Raw genomic sequence first — 24,186 nt, 5'->3', positions numbered from 1 at the left:
TTGAAGGAGCCCCAAACCGTGACAAAAGGGACTTCAGGAACGCATGAGATTAGGGGTGGTAATCTGCTTATATAAATGGATTAGATATCCAGAGGTGAATAGAGAATCAACTCCAAAGGGGCCTGGTGTTAATTCCCAAAGATAACCCTGGAGAGAGGGGACCATCTGGGACCACTTCCTGACTATGATGTCAGCGACTGCTTATTGGGTGGGGGAACCAGCCAATTGACTGATTATTATCCAGTATAATCTGATATTTGACATTGATGGACAGAACCTTTCATTTATGTTAAGTGACGCTTAATGGCATTGTATGATGTTTCTCTGTTATTATGACATATGATCATTCACAGGCTGGCCTTAGTGATTCCACACTTAAGATTTAGCTAGTTTGTGGATATTAACTAAAGAAAGAATTACAAATGTTGCTTTTATTGTTTATTTATGTGTATCTTCAGTTTATCCATGGACAATATTATTTTCACACGCTGGTAGGATATCCGTGTATACTGTATATTAAATCAACTCTTCATTCTATCAAGTGGAACAAAATAAACTGAAATATTCTGAAAACCAAAATTGCCCAAACATGGCCAGGAGGAGAGCTTCCACCCCAAGTCCAGCTCCCTAATCCTAACAGCCAGAGTAACATGGAACACCATAGAGCAGTAATACCCGACAACTATGATGGATCTCTATCTCCAATCTACTCCGTGGGTGATCCTATGATGGAGGTTTTCAGTCATGTAATAGTCAGTGGGTCCCCTGACCAATCGGAGTCTGCAGGCGCGCGGCCAGGGCTAGGGAGAGGCGTCGTAGCACCCCCTGGTGCTGGGGGAACTCCTGCTGGACACGGTGCAGGATGGTGGTCACAGCGTGCAGACGCTCCTCCTGCCTCTGCAACGCAGGCTCCAAGGCTTCGCTGGTGGACAGGGCGCTGTAGCGACCCTCACGCACCGCTTGGAGCTGCTTGGCATGGCCCTGGAGGGAGACCAGACGGGCCAGGTTCTAGAGAGAGAGAGAGAGAGAGAGAGAGAGAGAGAGAGAGAGAAAGGGAGGATAGAGAGAGAGATTGGGTGTGAGAGAGCGAGAGAACCAGACCGAGAGAGGAAAAGAAGGATGGATAAAGGGATTAAAAAAGACATGAGATGAAAAGAGATATTCAAATAGCTATGCACAGCGCAAACCACTTCTCAACTATGGATAACATTACATTGGGCAGGAATAATGTTGAGTGTGAATGGGTGAATGTGTCTACATCGCGTACCCTCTCCTTGGTGTCCTGCAGACATTGGAAGTCTGAGGTGAGGACAGTTCTGGCACTATGGAGCTCTCCCAGCTGCAGCTGTTTGTCCCGCAGACTGCAGCTCAGACTGGCCTGGCCCTGCTGCAGCTCCCTGAGGACCCCGTCACACTCCTCCGCTTGCTGTTAGGGTGGGGAGACACACACACACACAACATAGACACACATATGAAGCATATACAGTACCAGTCAAAAGTTTGGACACACCTACTCATTCAAGGGTTTTTCTGTATTTTTACTATTTTCTACATTGTAGAATAATAGTGACGACGTCACAACTATGAAATAACACATATGGAATCAGTTAAGAATACATTTTATTTACAAGGACAGCCTACTCCTTTCTCCCCAACGGGGATTTGAACCCCGGTCTCCCACGTGCCCCGCATTCTGTAGTACAGACATGGCCTGCTCTCCCTTATGTAAGGAATTAGGCCCTTTTCCACGTTTACTACAGTATGTATTGTAGGCTGCACAGTAGCACATATGGAATCATGGAGTAACCAAAAAAGTGTTAAACAAATCAAAATATATTTGAGATTCTTCAAAGTAGCCACCCTTTGCCTTGATGACAGCTTTGCACACTCTTGGCATTCTCACAACCAGCTTCACCTGGAATGCTTTTCCAACAGTCTTGAAGGAGTTCCCATATATGCTGTGCTGCTTTTCCTTCACTCTGCAGTCCAACTCATCCCAAACCATCTCAATTGGGTTGAGGTCGGGTGATTGTAGAGGCCAGGTAATCTGATGCAGCACTCCATCACTCTCCTTCTTGGTCAAATAGCCTTTACACAACCTGAAGGTGTGATGGGTCATTATCCTGTTGAAAAACAAATGATAGTCCCACTGAGTACAAACCAGATGGGATGCTATATCTCTGCAGAATACTGTGGTAGCCATGCTGGTTAAGTGTGCCATGAAGTCTAAATATATCACTGACAGTGTCACCAGCAAAGCACCCCCACACCATCACACCTCCTCCTCCATGCTTCACGGTGGGAACAACACATGCAGAGATCATCCGTTCACTTACTCCGCGTCTCACAAAGACACAGCGGTTGGAACCCGAAATCTCAAATTTGGACTCAACAGCCAGACATCCACCAGTCTAATGTCCATTGCTTGTGTTTCTTGGCCCAAGCAAGTCTCTTCTTATTATTGGTGTCGTTTATTAGTGGTTTCTTTGCAGCAATTCGACCATGAAGGCCTGATTCACACAGTCTCCTCTGAACAGCTGGTGTTGAGATGTGTCTGTTCCTTGAACTCTGTGAAGCATTTATTTGGGCTGCAATTTCTGAGGCTGGTAACTCTAATAAACTTATCCTCTGCAGCAGAGATAACGCTGGGTCTTCCATTCCTGTGGCGGTCCTCATGAGAGCCAGTTTCATCATAGCGCTTGATGTTTTTTACGACTGCACTTGAATAAACTTTTCTGGATTGACTGACCTTCATGTCTTAAAGTAACGATGGACTGTCGTTTCGCTTTGCTTATTTGAGCTGTTCTTGCCATAATATGGACTTGGTCTTTTACTAAATAGGACTTTATTCTGTATTCCACCCCTACCTTGTCAGAACACAACTGATTGGCTCAAATGCATTAAGAAGGATAGAAATTCCACAAATGAACTTTTAACAAGGCACACCTGTTAATTGAAATGCATTCCAGGTGACTACCTCATGAAGCTGGTTGAGAGAATGCCAAGCATGTGCAAAGCTTTAATCAAGGAAAAGGGTGGCTACTTTGAAGAATCTCAAATATAAAATATATTTTGATTTGTTTAACACTTGTTTGGTTACTACATGATTCCATATGTGTTATTTCATAGTTTTGATGTCTTCACTATTATTCTACAATGTAGAAAATAGTAAAAATAAAGAACAATCATGAATGAGTAGGTGTCCAAACTTTTGACTGGTACTGTACGTACTGTACATACACACAGGAACGCACAGCCACCAACACACCAACTGACCCACACCCCCACCTTCTGTGTGTCCAGTATCTTCCGACGCAGGCCCTGCAGGATGCCGTGGAAGTCGGTGTGAGTGGGCTGCTTGCGGTCGGTGCGTGCCTGGGCCTCACTGCGCATCACGATAGTCTCCCTGCGAGCCACCACTCCCTCCATCTCCCTCAGTAGGCGCTCCTGCTGCTTCATCAGCTGACCGTATCGCACCTGTAGGGCCACACCCACATTGATACTTGATTCTTACTCCCAGCACACAGCATTGATTCATTACCCAGTGAAAGCATTGGAGGGGGTGAAACAGGTGCATGAGTATGTGAGGTGTCCTACCTATTCCACATTTAGCGCGCTAAGGAATCAAATCAAACATGATTTGTATTGTACATTTCGTACAAGGCAGCAACACCATGTTGTCGTTTTCTATATGCAGATACAGTGTATCGACCTACAGTAGGAGGGACTAAGTGAAAGATTGTGTGATGTGAGAGTTGCTCTTGGTTTCTCCAGTGTGTGTGATGTTACCTCCATCCGGTGGATCTCAGCCCTCATGGTGCGGATGTCTCCCTGGCCCACCTCAGAGTCCACAGCCGACCTGGTCTCTCTCACCAGCTGAGTCTTCTTCTCCCACAGCATGATCTGACGCCTGAAAACACATATGCACGCAAATAAACATCAACAAATTCATTTTTTAAAGCCCTTTTTTACATGATGTCTGCAAAGTGCGCCGCAGAAACCCGGCCTAAAACCCCAAGCAGCAAGCGACGCAGATGTGGAAGCGCGGGTGAACTCAACAAAAACACACACCCATATAACACAAGCACGTGAAACACACACACACACACGTACACTCGCATGAGGACAAGACACAGACAGACAGATAGACGGAGGCTCATGTTTCTAGGCGGACTACTTTGCTACTGTTTGACTCACTCTGACTCCACCAGACTGTTGAACAGCCTGTCCTTCTCCTCCTGGATCCTCTCTAGCTTCATCTGCGTCTCAATGGAGTTTCTCTCCGCCTCCTAAACACACAACGTCACAGGAGTACACGGTTATACATGAGGTACAATGGTGCGGAGGCATTTCTATACGTCTATTTACAGTATGTCTAGCATACTGCCCTTTGATTTGGGTAAAAAGGCCTCTGATCGGTTGTAACGGCCAGGTATATCTGATTAATGCGGTATTTCGTTTCCTGACACAAGAACAAGCCTGTTGATCAACATCGATCGTGGTGTATCAGAAATTGCTGTCCGTCTAGACAGACGGACAGCAATTTTTTTTGTAGTAAAAAAAACAAAACAACGTAGTTACTGCGTTTTGCTTTTGTGGGGCAATATAGAATGCAGTGGTTCAGGACTGAAACGGACATATTTATACGTGTGTGTATTTGACTGGGGGACTGATGAACACCAGAAATAGCCCCCACCGTGACCACCAACCTTGAGTCTGTGCAGGAAGTCAGTCTCCATGACGACGTTGCCCTGCTCCAGGGCCTGGTGGAGATGCCTGTTCTCACTCAGCAGGGAGTTGAGCTTCAACATGTCCGCCATCAGCTCCTTCATGTGTCTCTCCAGCTCGGCCTGCTCCCGCTGCTCCTGTTGTATCTCACCTGGACGGGAGGCAGCGGAGAGGTGGGGAGTCCATGGGTTAGCGTGTGTTTTGTTAGGGTAGGGTCACAAAGACCCCAAAAATGGTGAAGTGTCTGGAATCTTGTTTCAGACCGGGAGTGTTTGACATTGCTCAGTGGGTTCACAATGCCTGGAGGAGAAGGATACATGTACTGTTTGTGTAGTGGGGCTATATGGTAGCTGTACCGGCCATGATTATTCTATGCTCATAATTTGTCAAACGTTATTTTATTCTGGGGTGTCTTGTAAGCCCATGTGGGCTGGGTACCGGTAGGTGTATGACACTAGTGTCCGTAGTGTGAGCAGGGCGGTGCTCCGGGCCCATTTCTCCATGGTCAGTGAGTGTGCGCGCCCGTGTGTGTTACCGTACTCTCTGTGCGGACTTTCCTCTGCTGTAGGATGGTGAATTGGGTCTGCAGTGTGAGCAGGGCGGCGCTCCGGGCCTGTTTCTCCTGGGTCAGTCTCACCAGTTCCCCCTGCTGCCGCAGCCAGAGCTGCTGCTGCTCCTTGATCTCTCCTCCCACCCCCTCCAGCTGCTTGGTCAGAGTACTGGCCTGGATCTCCAACGGGCCCAGGTCCTCGTGCTGTTGACGTACGTAGGGACGTGATCAAGACAACGTAGAAAGTCAGGAAAATGCGCAGTTTTTTCCCCCAAAGCTGAAACGTTTCAAATCCATTCTGGCTCTGGTCTTATTGTAGAGGATGGTGCTACCATAGAAATAGAATACCATTCTAGATCTGTAGGTGCCACCTATTTTAGATTCAGTACCTATAGTCCTTTATTCTAAGGGAAATAAACCCAGAGTGTTCAGTTGGTTACTGGTCAGTGCTAGGTTGTAAGTTAACTCTCACCCCAGTGCTGGCGACGAGCTGCTCAATCTTCTTGTTGTAAACGTTGATGGTGGCCTGCTTGCGCTCGATGACGGTGACGCGCTTGGTGATCCTGGCCTCGCTGGCGCCGAGCAGTTCGTTGCGGCGGCTCATCTCCGTCTCCAGCGAGGCGAGGGTGCGGGCCAGACCCTCCAGGCGCAGGGTGAGGTCACTGCTCTCCAGCGTCACCGCCGCCATTTCGTTCTCCAGCCGGGACAGCTGGGTCTCCTGGCAGGGTGAAGAGAGAGAGAGAGACGCACACACAGAGATTGGTTTGAACACAGTGATACATTGCGCTAGCAAAGTTTCATATGTAGCATTGCGGTTGGTGTGGTTTTCAATGGGACCCTTTCTTTGTCTACACAGGTCATTGAAAAACTAGCTCAAGATATTAAATAACAACCAGATGTAACTCCTTCTGTACTGTAATTCTACAAAGTCTCCCATTCCTAACACATCTCCACAATATGATTGACAATACACCGCTAAATAGTTTTTGTAATATTGTGAATTACTTGAAAACTCCCGAAATAAACTTATGTGAGCCCCACCTTTAAAAAAACTAATTAACTAGGCAAGTCAGGTAAGAACAAATTCTTATTTACAATGACGGCCTACCCCGGCCAAACACTCCTCTAACCTGGACGACGCTGGGCCAATTGTGCACCGACCTATGGGACTCCCGGTCACGGCCGGTTGTGATACAACCCAGGATCGAACCCGGGTCTGTATGCAGTGCCTCAGACCGCCGTCGATGCAGTGCCTTAGACCGCTGCGCCACTCAGGATCCCCCCAAAACATACGGCGACCAACCCCGCTCACCTTCTCCCTCTTGTGGGCGGCCATCTTGTCGGTGAGGCGTCGGGAGTACTTGGTGGCCTTGTCGTGGGTGAGATGCTCCTGCATCTTGGACATGATGCGGTCCTCCAGCTCGATGCGCCGCACCCACTCCTTCTCCGTCTGCTTCCTCAGGGAGGACACCTCCACCTGGCGCACCCCACACTCCTGGAGAGAGGGGAGGAGAGAGGGGAGGGGGGGAGAAGAGAGATGGGGAGATGGGAGGGAGGGGGACAGAGGTTAGAAGTGTTTCATCGTACTATCGTCCACTTACACGAGTCACGACAACGACAATACATTCCAGTCACTTCACATTGAGCGGATATTGCATTCAGAGGAGCCTGCATAGGGAAAGGACAATAGATACACAAATAGATACACGATAGATACACAAATCAACTGCGGACTTGAGAAAAAAATAGAAGAAGCAAAACCACAATAAACGCAAGTCTTTTGACTTCATTGTGTGTTTACCCTCGGTTAAAGCAACCTATACGCGTTACAAATGTGTCAAATAAAACCAATCCATTCACTCACCGTGTTGACACGTTGCAGCGTCTGCTCGGTCTCCTGCAGGGTCCTCATGTAGATGCTGTACTGGACCTGCAGCGCCTCCTGCTGGCTGTGGCTGTGGGAGATCAGCTTCCTGGAGGTGGCGCTGTCCAGCTGGCTCCGGTTCAGTAGTACTGTCAGCAGCTCATTGCGCTCCCCCTCCTGCGTGATGGACTTCTTGAAGCCCTCGATCTCGGTGTCTAGAGAGCGGACCTGGTGGGTGGCCGCGCTGCATGGAGGCAGGGAGAGGGAGGGAGATTGACAGACGTGTGCACGGTGGCATATCCCACAGGTGTACAGCATGTCCAGTCGCAAGGAGAAACGTTTGACCAGAGCAGACCAACAGGACTGATGCACGGCAAATTCAAATTGTATTGTAAATAGACATTGGACAGTGGCCAATGTACATCTTGCCAAAAGTAGTGCATTATATAGGGAATAGGGTTGCCATTTTAAGTCTATCCAGTGTGTATACTCTTCCACTGTGGTGTTGGCCTCGTCTCATCATACCCGCCAGGCTGCTGTTCTACACTGTGTGGTGAGGTGTGGGTGTGTGTGTGTGTGTGCGCGCGTCACAGGCGGCTGGTGGTATCTTAATTGGGGAGGACGGGCTCATAGTAATGGCTGAAACAGTATAAATGGAATGGTAACCAACACATCAACAGACGGTTCCCATGTGTTTGAGAACATTCCATTCATTCCATTCCAGCCATTACTATGAGCCCGTCCTTCCCTCAGCAGCCTCCTGTGATGTGTGTAGACTCTAGGCGTTTACGTGGCCTCACCGTAGAGCCTCCAGCATGGCGGTGTAAGCGTCGTCTCGTCTCCTCATGCCCACCAGGCTGCTGTTCCACTGCTGCAGCAGCTGCTTCCTCTCCATCCCCAAAGAGTCCATCTCCATCTGGGCCTGTATCGGGAGACACACAGGCAAAAGGCACACCGTTCACCACCATTCCCCATTCCTTCTGTGTGTACAGCTTTTGTCTCAGCCTAAGTAGTAACACATTTATTATTGATTGGCTGGATCAAATGCCTGTACCCAACCGGGAGTGGACAGCAGTGTACCTCAGAGAGGGCCTCCTTGGCTGCCTGGGTCTCCTCAGACTGGGCGATGGTCTGTACTTTATACAGAGCTATCTGCTCCGTCAGCCGCTCCATGTGTTTGGTCAACCGCTCCACATACAAGTCCTGAGAGAGAGAGGGGGGTAGAGAGTGAGAGGGGGGTAGAGAGTGAGAGGGGGGTAGAGAGAGAGGGTGGGTAGAGAGGGGGCATAGAGAGAGAGAGAGGGGGTAGAGAGAGAGGGGAGATAGAGAGAGAGAGGGGGTAGAGAGAGAGGGTGGGTAGAGAGAGATAGAAGGTAGAGAGAGAGAGGGTGGGTAGAGAGAGATAGAAGGTAGAGAGAGAGAGAGAGGGGGTAGAGAGAGAGGGAGGGGGTAGAGAGAGGGGGTAGAGAGAGAGGGGGTAGAGAGAGAGGGGGGTAGAGAGAGAGGGGGTTGAGAGAGAGAGAGAGAGAGAGGGGGGTAGAGAGAGAGAGCGAGAGGGGGGGGGGTAGAGAGAGAGAGAGAGAGAGGGGGTAGAGAGAGAGAGAGAGGGGGTAGAGAGAGAGGGAGGGGGTAGAGAGAGGGGGGTAGAGAGAGAGGGGGTAGAGAGAGAGAGCGAGAGGGGGGGGTAGAGAGAGAGAGGGGGTAGAGAGAGAGAGAGAGGGGGTAGAGAGAGAGGGAGGGGGTAGAGAGAGGGGGGTAGAGAGAGAGGGGGTAGAGAGAGAGGGGGTAGAGAGAGAGAGGGGGGGTAGAGAGAGAGAGCGAGAGGGGGGTAGAGAGAGGGGTAGAGAGAGAGAGAGGGGGTAGAGAGAGGGGGGTAGAGAGAGAGGGGGTAGAGAGAGAGGGGGTAGAGAGAGAGAGCGAGAGGGGGGGTAGAGAGAGAGAGAGAGAGGGTCATATAAGGAATCACCTGTAATTCACTGCAAGAGAAGATTTAGCCACAGTAATAAGTAATACTTTCTAGACCCTTAGCATCTGGTCCAGGACCAGTTTTGCGGTTTGGCTCAGAACGGTTAACATTAGAACTAACATGCCAATCAGCTGATCTTGAATCAGTTGTAAAAGAAGGAAGGCGTGTGTCCTGACTTGTTTGTGTTTCTGCTCCTCTGCCTGGGTCTTCTCGGAGTAGGCCTTGCGCGAGGCGTTCTTCATGGCCGTGATGTCAGAGCGCAGGTCGGCGTTAACCTCCTGCATGTAGAACAGACGCAGTGCCAGGTTCTCTACCTCACTCTGCAGCTGGGACACTGAGGAAGGAGGTGAGACATAGTTAGGGACAGGAGTTTTTCTTGACTGTCACCTGACCAGGATAACCTTTATATCATTATGGACTATTATAACTAGGCTAGGGTCCTGATTTTTTTTCCTTGATTAGGTCAAGAAAAACTCCTGTCCCAAGCCATAGTACAGATATAGGATCTTAATTTGACCTATATTGTCACAGCAAAATAAGCGCATACTGTTGCTTGATCGGTGGTTAAGCTATTAGCTGGCCAAAAGTAGGTTACCTGAAAAGTGCAATACTGTTAGTATGGGTCTTCAGTGAATTTATGTAAATCACAAAGCTTATCTGCGCAGACAACAAAAGTGATCAAATGAAGATCCTACATCTGTAGCAAAGTGACAACACCCTACGTTTACAGAAACGTGTGCTTTATGACAATTGATGAGTCAATGTCTCTTGAGCAGTTGTTTAGTATTCATACAATCCTTGTATAGTGTCTGTCCCTATCAAGTCAGTGAGTGGTCTCAGCACAGAATGAAAAAAGACATACTAACTGTGTATCTTTATGGGTCTCACCGTGTGACCTCTGCTTGCCGGCCTGGCTGGCTGTGGTGCGGTACTGGCTTCGGACCCCCTCCAGCTGATCCTGGGCCTGTCTGCGCTGGGCGGCCGCCTGTGCGTTGGTCTCGTGACGGCCCTCCAGACAGGCCTGGAGTCTGGCCAGCTCCTGCTGTATGCCATACAGCTCCACGCCCAGCTCCTCTCGGTGGTCGCTCTCAGACCTCTCTATGGCCATCTAGGGAGATGGGTGGAGGAGGGGAGGGAAAGAGAGCATGGGTTGGGGTCAGAATTGCACAGGGCAAATGCATTAGAAATGTACTGCAAGGCCTGTGGATGTCTTTAAAAAAAAATGTTATAACAATAGTGATTAATCCTTGTAAATCAATTGTTGCCGCTTATAGATCATTTCTAGTTGCAGATTAGTTTATTCTGTGTTTTGAAAAACGAAAGCACAGGGTCACTGTTTGAGATTGAGCCAAAACAAGTCAATGGCGCCCTCTCCTGGGAAAAGAGTGACTATAAATGGCATGAATCGTACTCTGTGCATACTGTAAAGTGGATGTCCATGTTGATTTGATTGTGGCCCATTGTAAAGGATGAAGAGTCTTTGCCTCAGAAGAAGAGAGCTACTGCACCTTCTCGCGCAACTCCATGTTGAGTCTCTCCAGTTGCTTGTGGAGGTGGTTCCTCAGTGCAGTCTGGAACCTTCTCATCAGCGGCTGCAGGCAGATGGGAGAAAGCACAGTAAGACGTTCATCTGATAAGCACGACGGGGCTTAAACCTTTAAGGTATTTAAAACCACGTTAGCAGTGATGTTAAGCGGGGAAACTGCTTTTACGTGTTCAGGGTCCAGCACGATGAGCTCATCTTCCTCATCGCCCTCATCCGCCGCCCTGCGTAACCCGTCCGCATCGCTGTCGGAGAGGGGGACTGAGAGGTGCAACGAGGGGTGAGGCGGCAAGGGCATCGTTCCGTTATCTGGCACCCCAAAAAAACAACGTTTCATGATCACTCAACGAGTCAATTGCAAAAAGTGATAGAAATCAGTTAAAAAAGTCCACCATTGTTCTATCCCTCCCTCTTATTGAAACCCAGCGGACCTGAGTTGCTGGCGGGGTTGAAGGCTGCGCCTGTACCACTGTTTCCTGACTGTGACACTGGGTAACCAGCCCCCGCCTCGGCCTGCTCTCTGTCTGACTGCTCTGCTGATCCACCCTGCATGGAGGACAGACAGGAGGAAACTCAGGAAGTCACTTTTTGATCCATAAGGTTACAATACAAATAATAAAGGGTTATATTTAATTATGTGCATTGGACCACTGCCTAAATCATGTCTAAATCGTCTTTTGGGAATAAGTTCATGATTTTGAATGACAACAAATAAAATGCAGATGACACAATATCATGAGTCACAAATCCTAACTTGAGAAACGTGTGAAAAAAAAACGTATCCTGTACTGTAGAGTAGTATCTTTCACAAACCTCCTGCCCAGGTAGTACAGTAACCCCAGAGTCCTCTGCTGCCTCGTCAGCACCACCTGGCTGTTCATCGTACTTCCCCTCCTCCTGTGGCGGGGTTCCCCTCCTCTCCTCTTCTCCTCCTCCCTCACTTCCTCCACCCTCCATTGGACTCGGTGGGAACCAAGATGGTCGACTCTGTCAGCACTACAAGAAAGTTGCCTCTGTGACAGCAACATTGGATTTCATTGCAGTCATGTAGGCAGGTAGCCTAGCGGTTAAGAGCTTTGGTGCCAGTAACCGAAAGGTTGCTGGTTTAAATCCCCAAGCCGACTAGGTGAAAAAAAATCAGTGTATGTGCCCTTGAGCAAGGCACTTAAACCCTAATTGTTCCTGTACGTCGCTCTGGATAAGAGTGTCTGCTAAATAATGTCACCTGCTCTTTTAACGCCCTTTTATTGAAAGCCTTACCTGCTTCTTGAGTTATTAAGGAGTTATCTCTTCAGAACTGAAAGAAAGGTCAGAGAATGAAAGTAATGTATTGAAGCAAAAATGCACATTTAAAAGTTGTCTGACAAAGCCTCCTGTCATCACCTGGGAAAACATGACAGAGACACACATATTTAAATATTCGTTATGAAGTTGACGATAATCATTCATTAGGCCCTCATACTGTACCTTTGCTTAAAAATGAAATAAGACAGATACCTATGATGGATATGCCTACTACGCGCATAATGTTTCCCGTGGAATACTGCTATCCACTTGCCTTGAAGTTAGCGTGCTTATTCGTTAATACGCTATTAACGCTAACGTTAGCTAGATTACCGAACAATTTAAAATACCAGAATGTTTTAACTGTCCTCGAAATGCACAAATTACTAAACCTTAAGCCTGCTTTATCACCTCTTCAGCAACAACAAATAATCCTGCAGCTCGTAGTACGAAATTGAATTTGCAAACTAAAAACAGCTAGACTCACCTCTGTTTGTCAGCCGGCCAGGCGTTGCTAGGAAACGATTAACTTCCGTGAAGGGATAAGGGGTAGAGGCTAGTCATTGGATAGTGCCGCCCCTGATGAATATTGAAATTTGTGGACTGTTCAAGTTGAGGTGCATGGATTATCAGAAATGGAATTTGAACATTTTAAATATTAATGCATGGCATGTGTGGGGCAATTTAAATAACTTCAGTATATGACAAAAAATGTGTTTATTAAAAAAAATCTTTATTTCAATCAAGAGCAAATAATTACAAAGCAAGTTGATCTTTTTTATCATTTGTACCACAATATCATTGCAATTCAGTCATACAAAATCGATAACAGAAAATAACAAGGCCTGCTAAATCAACATTTGTAAAAATAAAAAGGCATTATTTTAAAGCACTTCCTTTAGGGAAACTTGGTCTCAACCAACTAAGAGACCAAGTTTCAGCCAAGCAGTAGACATGGATGAGGCTCAACAAATTTGTCCTTAAAAATCTAAATAAGCCATATATTTGCAGAATCATCAACTCTTTATTGTTATAAATCTGATGTGCTATTCATATCATCATTCTGTCATTGTATTTCAGGAAAGCAGACAAAGCATTACAAAACATTCTAATTCCAACCTGGTACTAGACCTACATTCAGGTCCATAATTATTGGCACCCTTGATGAAGATGAGCAAAAATACTGTATAAAATAAATACAAATACTGAGCTATTTTGTACACTCCAAAAAACTGGGGAATTCTATTTTATTATACTAATACAATTGCTCAGAGAACGAGATTTTGCTAAACAATAAACACACACACACACACATATATATATATTTAAAAAAGAGGGGTCAAAATTATTGGCACCCCTGTTTTCAATAGTCTTAGCACCATCCCCTTAACAAGGATATGGAAAGATTCTGTATGGATGAATGGTCCAAGATCCCTCCCACTGTGTTCTCTAATCTTTTTCTTTAAAGGCTCAGTGTTGTTATCCTCACAAAGGTACGGTGCTGGAGTACTGAAAACAGGGGTGCCAATAACTTTGACACCTATCTTTTTGAGAATTGTCTTATTACTTTTGAAACTAAATCTCTTTCTCTGGGCAATTGTGTTAATATACAATAAATCACATTTTCAACATAAAATTGCATGCAATATAGCACTGTATTTGTATCATTTATTTTAGTATTTTTGCCTCATCTTTATCAAGGGTTCCAATAATAATATTACTAACTGAATAATCGCTAAAACGAAAATTAAACAAGAAACCAAATTAGAAGTAGAAGGAAAGTTAAAAAACGATATTCCTTCATCAATGACATTCTACAACAGTGCTTTAGTGTCCTGACAAATAAATGGAACGAATGGAAAGACAAATAGGAATTCATGTAAACAAATCCAATGCTAAAACTGTGCATTTAAAACGTAACCTCAAGATGAAGAAAACATAACAGTAGAGTATAGGAGGTGATTCAGACTTCAATAGTGATGATTTGAGACTACAATTATGGTTTGAGTTAACAGTTTATTTGAATATTAATGATGGTTTTGGCAAAGGGCACAGTACATCATATAGTTTAACTCTACCAAGTGTCATTTAGCACGTCTGGCAAGGGGGCTCATTTCCATGCATTGGCAACTGTGGATGATGGCCATTTGAAAATACATAAAACAACATTTAAAAAATGCATAACACTTCCTACATCATTTGAGAAAAAAAAAACATGAATACCTGTTGTTCCGAGTACAACAGGAATGGTCTCAACATGTGCCACGGGTATTGTACATGCTAGAGAGCATAACACAATAGCACTGCAAATATGCAATACATGTCTGTTGATAGTATTTCATTAATAGTGTTTACAAGGAAAACATCAATCAAAACTTCTGTTTTAGTTGTGCAATACTTGGCATACCCCAATCAACATAATCCATGTGATTGGTTAGGAATAGTTTCCATACAACAAACAATAAAACAGTCCAATGTCAATACAGCCATACATACATTCAACAGAAGTGTTAGGCCCATTATGTACACCTCTTCAGAGATGTATATATATATATATATATACTATTTTCTCATTGCTCACCTCATGTCCATGTCCTTAGTTAGCAAGGAACTTGCATAGGCATTAGTGAATTAAAGACACGTGTTGCCTAGGTAATGACGGCTAACCCTATAGCATTGGCTTCCAGAGAAAATTGAGGGAAAGGGCTTCATATAGCTGCTTCCATACAGATATGGACACAGTGATTATTTGCATATAAAGGAGGTGTGGTGTACAGTTAAGAGGGGAATACTGTAGGTAGAACCTTACCCCTTACCACTGCTATAGGCTCAGACATTTTCTCATCCACAAAATGGTTAGGATTTGGGGTAATCTGATTCTAGACCTGTGGTAAAGGGGAACTTCTACCCCGAGCAGTAAGCGATGTGGGGTCACAACACAAGTGAATACACTATTCGTGTTCACCTGGACAAAGCATAGGGGGCATTAGATGTCTTATATCATATGGCAAAAAATACATGTGACATTGTCAAAAGTATGCACTCCTGCTTTTAGGGTCAGGCTTCACACACACATGCACTCTCTTGCAGACATACCCGTACAATAACAAAAGTATAATCTAGAGGTTGCGCGTCTCATTCAACCATTTCTTTTCACTTCATTCTCCCTCTTGATTTGCATCCCCAAACATAAGTTGTTTCCTACCTAGGACGTAAGGTGAACGGCGAATGCGAAATAACCATGTGTTCATAGGACACTGTGTAACCTTATAACTCACAAAAACTCTCCACACCGCTCCACCTATACCACTAGGTTGTATCACTGTTACATTTGTGCCATTCTGAAATTGAGTTTTTATTTTTAGTGTTTCTCCTTCCTGGTTGGTTGACTGACTGTCTCGTTCGGTCAGTGAGCTTGTTAAAAAGTCAAAGTTCATCTGATGACTGAGGTCATCCTGTTCTGCCAGTGACAAAAAAGACCCTTGGGTATGGAGCTATTGGAATGTCAATGTGGTAACAGAAGTCTTTTTGTATGTCCTTATGCACCAATAGGCCTTATACTACTTCAAAGCCCCCTGGCTCCCATTCTAATTCACACGTTTCAGGCAAATACTGTAAACAATCCTTCATATGCCGTTAGTGGCGCCCCCCTCTGTTTCGGAAGGCTCCGTTTCCCTCTGGGTCGTATCGGCGGTGGAGGTGGAGGGCGTTCCAAAAGAGCGGGGGTCCATGGCAGAGTGCATGATGGTCAGCCACAGGTCATCCATGTTTGGCATGACAAAGATTTTCTACGTCGAAGAGAAGATTCAGAGATGTTACATTTGATATAGTATGCTGACAGAGTTTGGACAAAGTACGGTATCACGCACACATACATGCATGCAGACACACACACACACACACACACACACACACACACACACACACACACACACACACACACACACACACACACACCTGAAACTCCTGGTCCAATTTCTTCTCGATCCAGTCAGTTACGTGGGCCAGTGTGACCTCTCTCTCTCCCAGTTTGGGCCGAGCCTTCAGCTCCAAGTGGGGTGGACCCCTGAAACCATACCTGCGATTCAAAACAGAATCAACAAACACACTAGAGAAACACCAGAGTGTAGATTTCAACTATAACAGATCATGCAGCAATGAGCCATTTGTTATTGTACTATGTGGGCAAGTTAACGATAAAGGTTACTCAGAATAATAAGGCACACAAAATGTCAGTTTTCCAGGGATGTGATCAGTCACCAGCAGAGGGCACAAGTGCATTGCAGAATATAATTAACTAATGCACAAGAATGCCAACAAGTGTTTGATTGACACCCAGATAATATAATATTAAAGTGTATTCATTATGTATTGTGGTGGTATGAATGCGTTGTATCCTGTTGCTGGGCAGAGGTATGATGTGTAACTCTATGAAGCTGTCTTAGAACATACCATATCCTGTCAGTGGGCGGGGGTGGGATGTTGACGGCCAGCGTGCCCCTGAGCTCCTGAACCTCCACGGTGAGCAGCAGGGGCGTGTTGGACACCTCCTCCATCTTCTTCTTGATGAACTCCGTCTCGGTGGCCTTCTGGAAGTACTTGGACTTGGCGATCTTGTCCACGAAGCGCATGATCTTACTGGGCTGGCGGCCCCCTATGTGTCTGAAGGAGACGAGAGATTTAGGGGTTGAACTTTGTCGCGCAAACCTACCTTGATTTACGTGAAAGTCTGCATTAAGATCAAGTCTGGATTACATGAAAGCTGTACGGAAAGGTACTTTAAAAGGTAAACAAGGTAAATAATCAGGGTAAAAGTAAATACTCACCCCTCTGCTCCAGGGACGTCATTGGTGACCTCTGAAGTATCCTCTTCGTCTGAGGACCCAGCACTGGATGACTCCTCATCACTGTCAGCTAGGCAGTACGTCCGTGGTCTGTACCTGGCACACACACACACACACACACGATTCAGTATGGATTCATCTCCATTGTTTTCAGAGGGAAAGCTGACTCTTAGAACTACAAAGCCTTTTCATACAGTGATTCCTCATTTAAAAAGTTGCAAGCTTACACCGCGGGACTTAGAGGTACCCAACGTCATGGCTTCATTGCTACAGACCACCACAAGGGGGAGTTAGAGCCCTCATTATGCATTTAGGTCCCAAGGTTTTTATATGACCCATCATATCGAGTGGTTCCAATGACGAATTTTACGAGAGCCACCCGTCCGTGGTGACTTTCTTCAGCAAAGATGGCTGACAAAACATTACGGGGGAAGCAAATGTAAGTTGTTATAATGTCTTAACGAGTCAAGCAAAAAATGTACAATTGAGAGGAATATGTTAGTTAATGTAGAGATAAACGATTGTGCATATTTGTAACTATGCAATAGACTAGAAACATGATTTACGTAAAGGCTGATTTGTAATTCATATATACAGAATAAAATAACAGTACATCCTGCCAGCACGCCCGCAAGCGTGCTGAATGACGCGTGGAAGAGAGCGAGGAACCAGATGGGAGTAACAATCCAGGCTATTTGCTCTGAGACTGGCATAATAATGTAATGAAACAAAGCAGGGAGCAGGTTTCGAACCCTCAACATTCTAGTCCGAAGGCCAGAACGCTATCGACTGTTCCTAAATGTATTAATTGGGGTTGGGGCCGATTGTGGCTAAAAAACACTTTATCAGTTGGAATCTTTAACATGTAGATAGGGGAAAAAGCATTATTATTAGTTTTTCACAAGCATAACTGGATGGGCTATAACTGAACAATAGACTATTCAACTTTTACTAAAGAATTGTCTAATAGCCGAGCTAGGTGTGAACCCCCCCCCCTCTCCTCAGCTTGAGCTAGGTGTGAAGTTAGCTTGAAGTTATTAAAACTCGTTTTTCAACCACTCCACAAATGTATTGATAACAAACTATAGTTTTGGCAAGTTGGTTAGGACATCTACTTTGTGCATGACACAAGTAATTTTTCCAACAATTGTTTACAAACAGATTATTTCACTGTATCAATTCCAGTCGGTCAGAAGTTTACATACACTAAGTTGACTGTGCTTTTAAACAGCTTGGAAAATTCCAGAAAATGATGTCATGGATTTAAAAGCTTCTGATTTTCTGATTTAGAAGCTAATTTACATAATTTGAGTCAATTGGAGGTGTACCTGTGGATGTATTTCAAGGCCTACCTTCAAACTCAGTGCCTCTTTTTAGACCTCCACAAGTCTGGTTCATCCTTGTAAGCAATTTCCAAACGCCTGAAGGTACCATGTTCATCTGTACAAACAATAGTACGCAAGTATAAACACTATGGGACCACGCAGCCATCATAACCGGTCAGGAAGGAGACGTGTTCTGTCTCCTAGAGATGAACGGACTTTGGCGCGGACAGTGCAAATCAATCCCAGAACAACAGCAAAGGACCTTGTGAAGATGCTGGAGGAAACAGGTACAAAAGTATCTATATCCACAGTAAAACGAGTCCTATATCGACATAACCTGAAAGGCTGCTCAGCAAGGAAGAAGCCAGGGTTCCAAAACCACCATAAAAAAGGCAGAATATGGTTTGCAATTGCACATGGGGACAAAGATCATACTTTTTGGAGAAATGTCCTCTGGTCTGATGAAACAAAAATAGAACTGTTTGGCCATAATGACCATCGTTATGTTTGGAGGAAAAAGGGGGATGCTTGCAAGCTGAAGAACACCATCCCAACCGTGAAGCACGGGGGTGGCAGCATCATGCTGTGGGGGTGCCCTGCTGCAGGAGGGACTGGTGCACTTCACAAAATAGATGGCATCATGTATTGTGTAACATGATGTCCTATGAGTGTCATCTGATGAAGATTATCAAAGGTTAGTGATTCATTTTATCTCTATTTCTGCTGTTGTGACTATCTTTGGCTGGGAAAATGGCTGTGTTTTTTGGGATTTGGTGGTGATCTAGCATAAATATATGTTGTGTTTTCGCTGTAAAACATTTTAAAAATCGGACACGATGGGTAGATTAACAAGATGTTTATCTTTCATTTGCTGTATTGGACTTGTTAATGTGTGAAAGTTAAGGGGGGCTATGAGGCTTGACAGCCTAGTAGAAGTTAGATTTTTATTTTATTAGACCTACTTACAATTGCAACTGGTCAAATGTAGCATCCTACATGAAACAATAATTTAAATAAAAAAATCTCCACCGTCGCACTAAAACAACGTAACTAATCAGTAAAAGCACACATTTGTAAATCCCAAACTCTAAAAGTAATTGGGAAGGTAGATACAAATTGTGTGTGACATTGTGGTTACAATAAAGAATGTAGCTCATCAATCAAATGTCAATCAATATACTTTTTATAGCCCGGCTACTGTTGTGAAAATCCCTCAACTTGCAATGTATTCGATGCTTATGTACTCTATAGTGTTACATATCTAACTCGAAACAACATTTCTTCATCCACATCTTTATGCTTTCGTTAATATTTTTGATCTTCTTCCACGGTTGATTCGTCTGTGAAGATGACGTTATTCAATGTCTCGCCAGCTTTGATCCATGCCTGGGCACGCAGGACACAAAGTTCTTTGTTTGTCAGACGAATCATTGAAATCATTGACTCACTCAGGCGTTGAAAAGGGCGATGAATGAGATTGAGTCACAATCCATGGTAGGCACACCTGTGAGCTCTGGAACTCCACCACCGACAGGCAGAGTCAACATACGGTTCGTCAGGTTTTCGGTTCACACGGACATTCCCATTCCTCTTCTGACATCAGAACTTGACCAAATGCTCACCAGGCACAGCAAGGGCCGCCCGGACCGTTATGCTACTCTGCTATTCCAAGGATGTGTAACCGAAGAGAGATCACGAGTGGGCACAAAATATCTAGCCTTCCCGGTGTATCGCTTCGCGCAGCTCTGAGACAAGCATGGAGAAACAAAAATGTTTAAATATTCCATGATATTCTTATATGTGTAGGCTGAATATAAGCAAGTGATGTCTGCTAAATAAACAAGTTCGGAATCTCCAGAAATAAATCATTCTAAATAACAAACTGCCTTTATTTACAAATTACTGAGAATGTCTCACCCATGTTCAAGAATTGCCTTTTTCCCCTCGCTCACTCTAGGTTACATGAAAACTAAATCTCCGAAATATCATTACTTTTTAAACAAAGCGATTATTATTATTAATAAATGTAGAATTATATAAAAGCCCCTTAGATATTCTCACAGATCTAACTGAAAATGCCCCTTAGTAATATAGAGTCCTCCAATCCTCTATATGTAATTATTGGCGGAGAGTCACATCGTTGGAAAAAACATTTGTAGATTTGTTAAAAATGGTGTAGGTCTTATTTAAACAGCATATTGAAGTTAGAAGCAAAAGCCTACAACTATTTTAGCACCGTTTCACACTGCATGGGGACTCTGAGATAAGCCTACTTCCTCCCCGTCGGGGATTTGAACCCCGGTCTCTCGTCCCCTCGACACAGGGATTCTTTACCTAAATAGCCAAGTACTGTACTGTCGACTGTCACGTTGTACAGCGCCATATTTTTCGTTCCATCCTAACAGAAATCCAGAGGGTTTTTCATTTTTCATGGAATAGAAATACCATAATATTAATCAAATTAATTAAGTACCAGTCACAAGTTTGGACACCTACTCATTCCAGGATTTTTCTTTATTTTTACTATTTTCTACATTGTAGAATAATATTGAAGACATCACAACTGTAGCAGGTGTAGCCATTCATTACTTTTTAAATGATTATTATTATTATTATTATTATTATTATTTAATTTAGAATGATATAAAAGCCCCTTAGATATTCTCAGATATTATCACAGATCCTAAAGGAAAATACCCCTTAGATATTAATTTAGAGTCCTCCAATCCTCTAAATGTAATTATTGGCGGAGAGTCTCGTCATTGAATTATAATTTTTTTCTTCGATGTACTGTAGGCCTACCATAGGCGAAATGAGTCTCACTAGTGTTGAGTAATGTGCGGTTAAAAATGATGTTGGTCTTATTTATTTAAAGAGCATACAAGCAAAAGCCTACAACTATTGTTGCACCGTGTCGCACTGCTCTGAGGCAAGCATGGGGACTGGTCTTGATAAATCAATGAGATTTTTATTTTCACTTAATCTCCATTTGGTTATTGGTTAGACAATAATTTGAAAATTAGGGTGCAGAAATGTTATGCTCTTAGTGTAACCTTTATTTAACCGTACCTGTCAAAAGTCTGGACACACCTACTCATTCCAAGATTTTTCTATATTTTTACATTGTAAAATAATAGTGAAGACATCACAATTATGAAATAACACATCTGGGACAGGAGGACAGCCTACTCCTTCCTCCCCAACGGGGATTTGAACCCCGGTCCCCCGCATTCTGTAGTACAGACATGGCCTGCTCTCCCTTATGTAAGGAATTAGACACTTTCCCATGTTTACTACAGTATGTATTATAGACTGCACAGTAGCATAATATACAAAAATACATTTCGTTATTAAAATTATTTTAAAAAACACTGTCAAAATGCAGCTGATGATTTAGTTATGATCCATAACGAATTACTATGGGAATAAATATCACTCATGATATCATTTTCCAAGGTAGGCATAGGGTACTTTGTAGTTAACATTTAACTGTGGCAAGTTGGGAAGGTTTTCCCATCTACCAGAAGACTGTTTTCTTTAGCATAATTGCTAATGATTTACAAAGTGGTAGACCCCTGCACAGCACACAAAGAGACGGTCATTTTCATTGCCAGTTTAGAAAGTTGCATTGATGCATTCTGTTCATGTCTTACGATAAACTTAGTCAAATTAATTCAATTTCAATTGAATTAGTTTTTTTATATATAGTTGAATTCATTTTAATGCCTGCATTTCGCGAGGGCCTTAATTATCATATTCAAACCAGAACCTATTGTTCCTGCAATGATGATTCACCATCTTCATCGAATGTTTTCATAATTTATCTGCATATAAGAGCCAAAAAGCCTAGGCCTACCAGTAGCCTATGAAAATTAGGGAGTCAAATGAACGACTCTCACCGATGCAAAGTGAGTGACAAGTCACTCACTTTATAGCGTCAGTCTGGCAAGCCCCGACATCCTATGAAAGGAAATCTAGGAAAACCTTTGGTTTACTTGTCCCGATGCGATACCATGGATATATAACCACAACGCATAATTTATGAATGGCAAAAGGGATATAGGAGAACAAATTTATTCAGTCAGATCAACACCTATGATAAGCTAGTAAACACTTGCTGTTCTGTTATCAATCAATGCACAGTAAAAAGCCTACAATGCGCCACAACTCCACGTGGCTGTCTATGTGAAACACAAACACATAGAAATTAAAATAGGCTAAGTCGTGGATTTCGACTCATCGTTAACACTTACAGTTGAAGTCGGACGTTTACATACACCTTACTCAAATACATTTAAACTCAGTTTTTTACAATTCCTGACATTTAATCCTAGTCACAATTCCCTGTCTTAGGTCAGTAAGGACCACCACTTTATTTTAAGAACGTGGAATGTCAGAATAATAGGAGAATTATGTATTTCAGCTTTCATATATTTCATCACATTCCCAGTGGGTCAGAAGTTTACACACACTCAATTAGTATTTGGTAGCATTGCCTTTTAATTGTTTAACCTTTCCACAATATATTGGGTGAATTTTGGCCCATTCCTCCTGACAGAGCCAGTGTAACTGAGTCAGGTTTGTAGGCCTCCTTGCTCACACACGCTTTTTCAGTTCTGCCCACAAATTTTCTATAGTTTTGAGGTCCGGGCTTTGTGATGGCCACTCCGATACCTTGACTTTGTTGCCCTCTAAGCCCTTTTGCCACAACTTTGGATGTATGCTTGGGGTCATTGTCCATTTGGAAGACCCATTCGCAACCAAGCTTCAACTTCTTCAGCTTAACTGTCTTCAGCTTAACTGTCTTCAGATGCTGCTTCAATATATCCACATCATTTTCCTACCTCATGGTGCCATCTATTTTGTGAAGTGCACAAGTTCCTCCTACAACAAAGCACCCCCACAACATGGTGCTTCACAGTTGGGACGGTGATCTTCGGCTTGCAAGCCTCCCCCCTTTTCCTCCAAACATAACGATGGCCATTATGGCCAAACAGTTCTATTTTGTTTCATCAGACCAGAGGACATTTCTCCAAAAAGTACGATCTTTGTCCCCATGTGCAGTTGAAAACCGTAGTCTGGCTTCTTTATTGCGGTTTTGGAGCAGTGGCTTCTTCCTTGCTGAGCGTCCTTTCAGGTTATGTCGAAATAGGACTCGTTTTACTGTGGATATAGATACTTTTGTACCCGTTTCCTCCAGCATCTTCGCAAGGTCCTTTGCTGTTGTTCTGGGATTGATTTGCACTTTTCGCACCAAATTCCGTTAATCTCTAGGAGACAGAACGCGTCTCCTTCCTGAGTGGTATGACGGCTGCGTGGTCCCATGGTGTTTATACTTGCGTACCATTCTTTGTACAGATGAACGTGGTACCTTCAGTTGTTTGGAAATGGCTCCAAAGAACTAGACTTGTGGAGGTATACAATTTTTGGCTGAGATCTTGGCTGATTTCTTGATTTTCCCATGATGTCAAGCAAAGATGCACTGAGTTTGAAGGTAAGCCTGGAAATACATCCACAGGTACACCTCCAGTTGACTCAAATTATGCAATTAGCCTATCAGAAGCTTCTAAAGCCATGACATAATTTTATGGAATTTTCCAAGCTGTTTAAAGGCACAGTCAACTTAGTGTATGTAAACTTCTGACCCACTGGAATTGTGATACAGTGAATTATAAGTGAAATAATCTGTAAACAATTGTTGGAAAAATGACTTGTGTCATGCACAAAGTAGATGTCCTAACCGACTTGCCAAAACTATAGTTTGTTAACAATACATTTGTGGAGTGGTTGAAAAACAAGTTAACGACTCCAACTTAAGTGTATGTAAACTTCTCACTTCAACAGTATATTACATAGGACATGCAAAATCACGAGCATCAAGCTCTCTACCAACTCTGTGTAAAGAAATTCGACAGGCGAGGTCCAAAATAATCCCATAGAAACGCATTGGGATTATTTTGGACAAATTGTGGGTGAGAGTGAAACCTCTCGCTTCGCATGTTCCTCTCTGCTGCGTTTCCCTGTTATCGCTCGCTTCGTGACTGACAGGCGCCTATCCTACCAATAGCTCTTTAGAAGATGC

General features: G+C 44.0%; 2 protein-coding genes across 9 annotated transcripts in view; both read right to left on the bottom strand.

The window, feature by feature from the left end:
• Positions 1-414: 414 nt before the first annotated feature.
• On the bottom strand, positions 415-12,465 carry ccdc40 (coiled-coil domain containing 40). Of its 7 annotated transcripts, none has more exons than XM_024396591.2 (20): positions 12,423-12,465; positions 11,912-11,948; positions 11,465-11,647; positions 11,083-11,197; positions 10,821-10,960; positions 10,617-10,700; positions 9,997-10,216; positions 9,285-9,442; positions 8,223-8,345; positions 7,943-8,064; positions 7,143-7,386; positions 6,591-6,773; positions 5,751-5,996; positions 5,269-5,482; positions 4,710-4,879; positions 4,198-4,289; positions 3,790-3,910; positions 3,289-3,477; positions 1,268-1,426; positions 416-1,008 (listed from the first exon to the last, which is right to left on the bottom strand). In XM_024396591.2, exons 3-20 carry the CDS (start codon positions 11,606-11,608, stop codon positions 754-756), a joined length of 2,979 nt encoding a protein of 992 aa, XP_024252359.1. In that variant the 5' UTR covers positions 11,609-11,647; positions 11,912-11,948; positions 12,423-12,465; the 3' UTR covers positions 416-753. The 7 variants fall into 7 exon arrangements, with proteins under 7 accessions (XP_024252361.1, XP_024252359.1, XP_024252357.1 ...); XM_024396589.2 differs by having other exon boundaries at positions 11,465-11,664; positions 12,423-12,452; XM_024396590.2 differs by lacking the exon at positions 12,423-12,465 and adding an exon at positions 12,119-12,412 and having other exon boundaries at positions 11,465-11,664.
• A 182-nt stretch (positions 12,466-12,647) lies between these two features.
• The window catches only part of LOC112230343 (testis-expressed protein 2-like), a 68,618-nt gene continuing 57,079 nt past the window's right edge, over positions 12,648-24,186 (bottom strand). For both annotated transcript variants that reach the window (XM_042310902.1, XM_042310903.1), the window contains exons 10-13: positions 16,762-16,875; positions 16,388-16,597; positions 15,893-16,013; positions 12,648-15,723 (exon numbers count right to left, since the gene is read on the bottom strand). In XM_042310902.1, the coding sequence (XP_042166836.1) occupies positions 15,562-15,723; positions 15,893-16,013; positions 16,388-16,597; positions 16,762-16,875 (607 nt within the window). In that variant the 3' untranslated portion in view covers positions 12,648-15,561. The remainder of the gene's footprint in view (positions 15,724-15,892; positions 16,014-16,387; positions 16,598-16,761; positions 16,876-24,186) is intronic.

Source organism: Oncorhynchus tshawytscha, linkage group LG32, assembly GCF_018296145.1.
Source record: "Oncorhynchus tshawytscha isolate Ot180627B linkage group LG32, Otsh_v2.0, whole genome shotgun sequence".
Lineage (NCBI taxonomy): Eukaryota > Metazoa > Chordata > Actinopteri > Salmoniformes > Salmonidae > Oncorhynchus > Oncorhynchus tshawytscha.
This window is presented reverse-complemented; position numbering and strand designations above follow the sequence as displayed.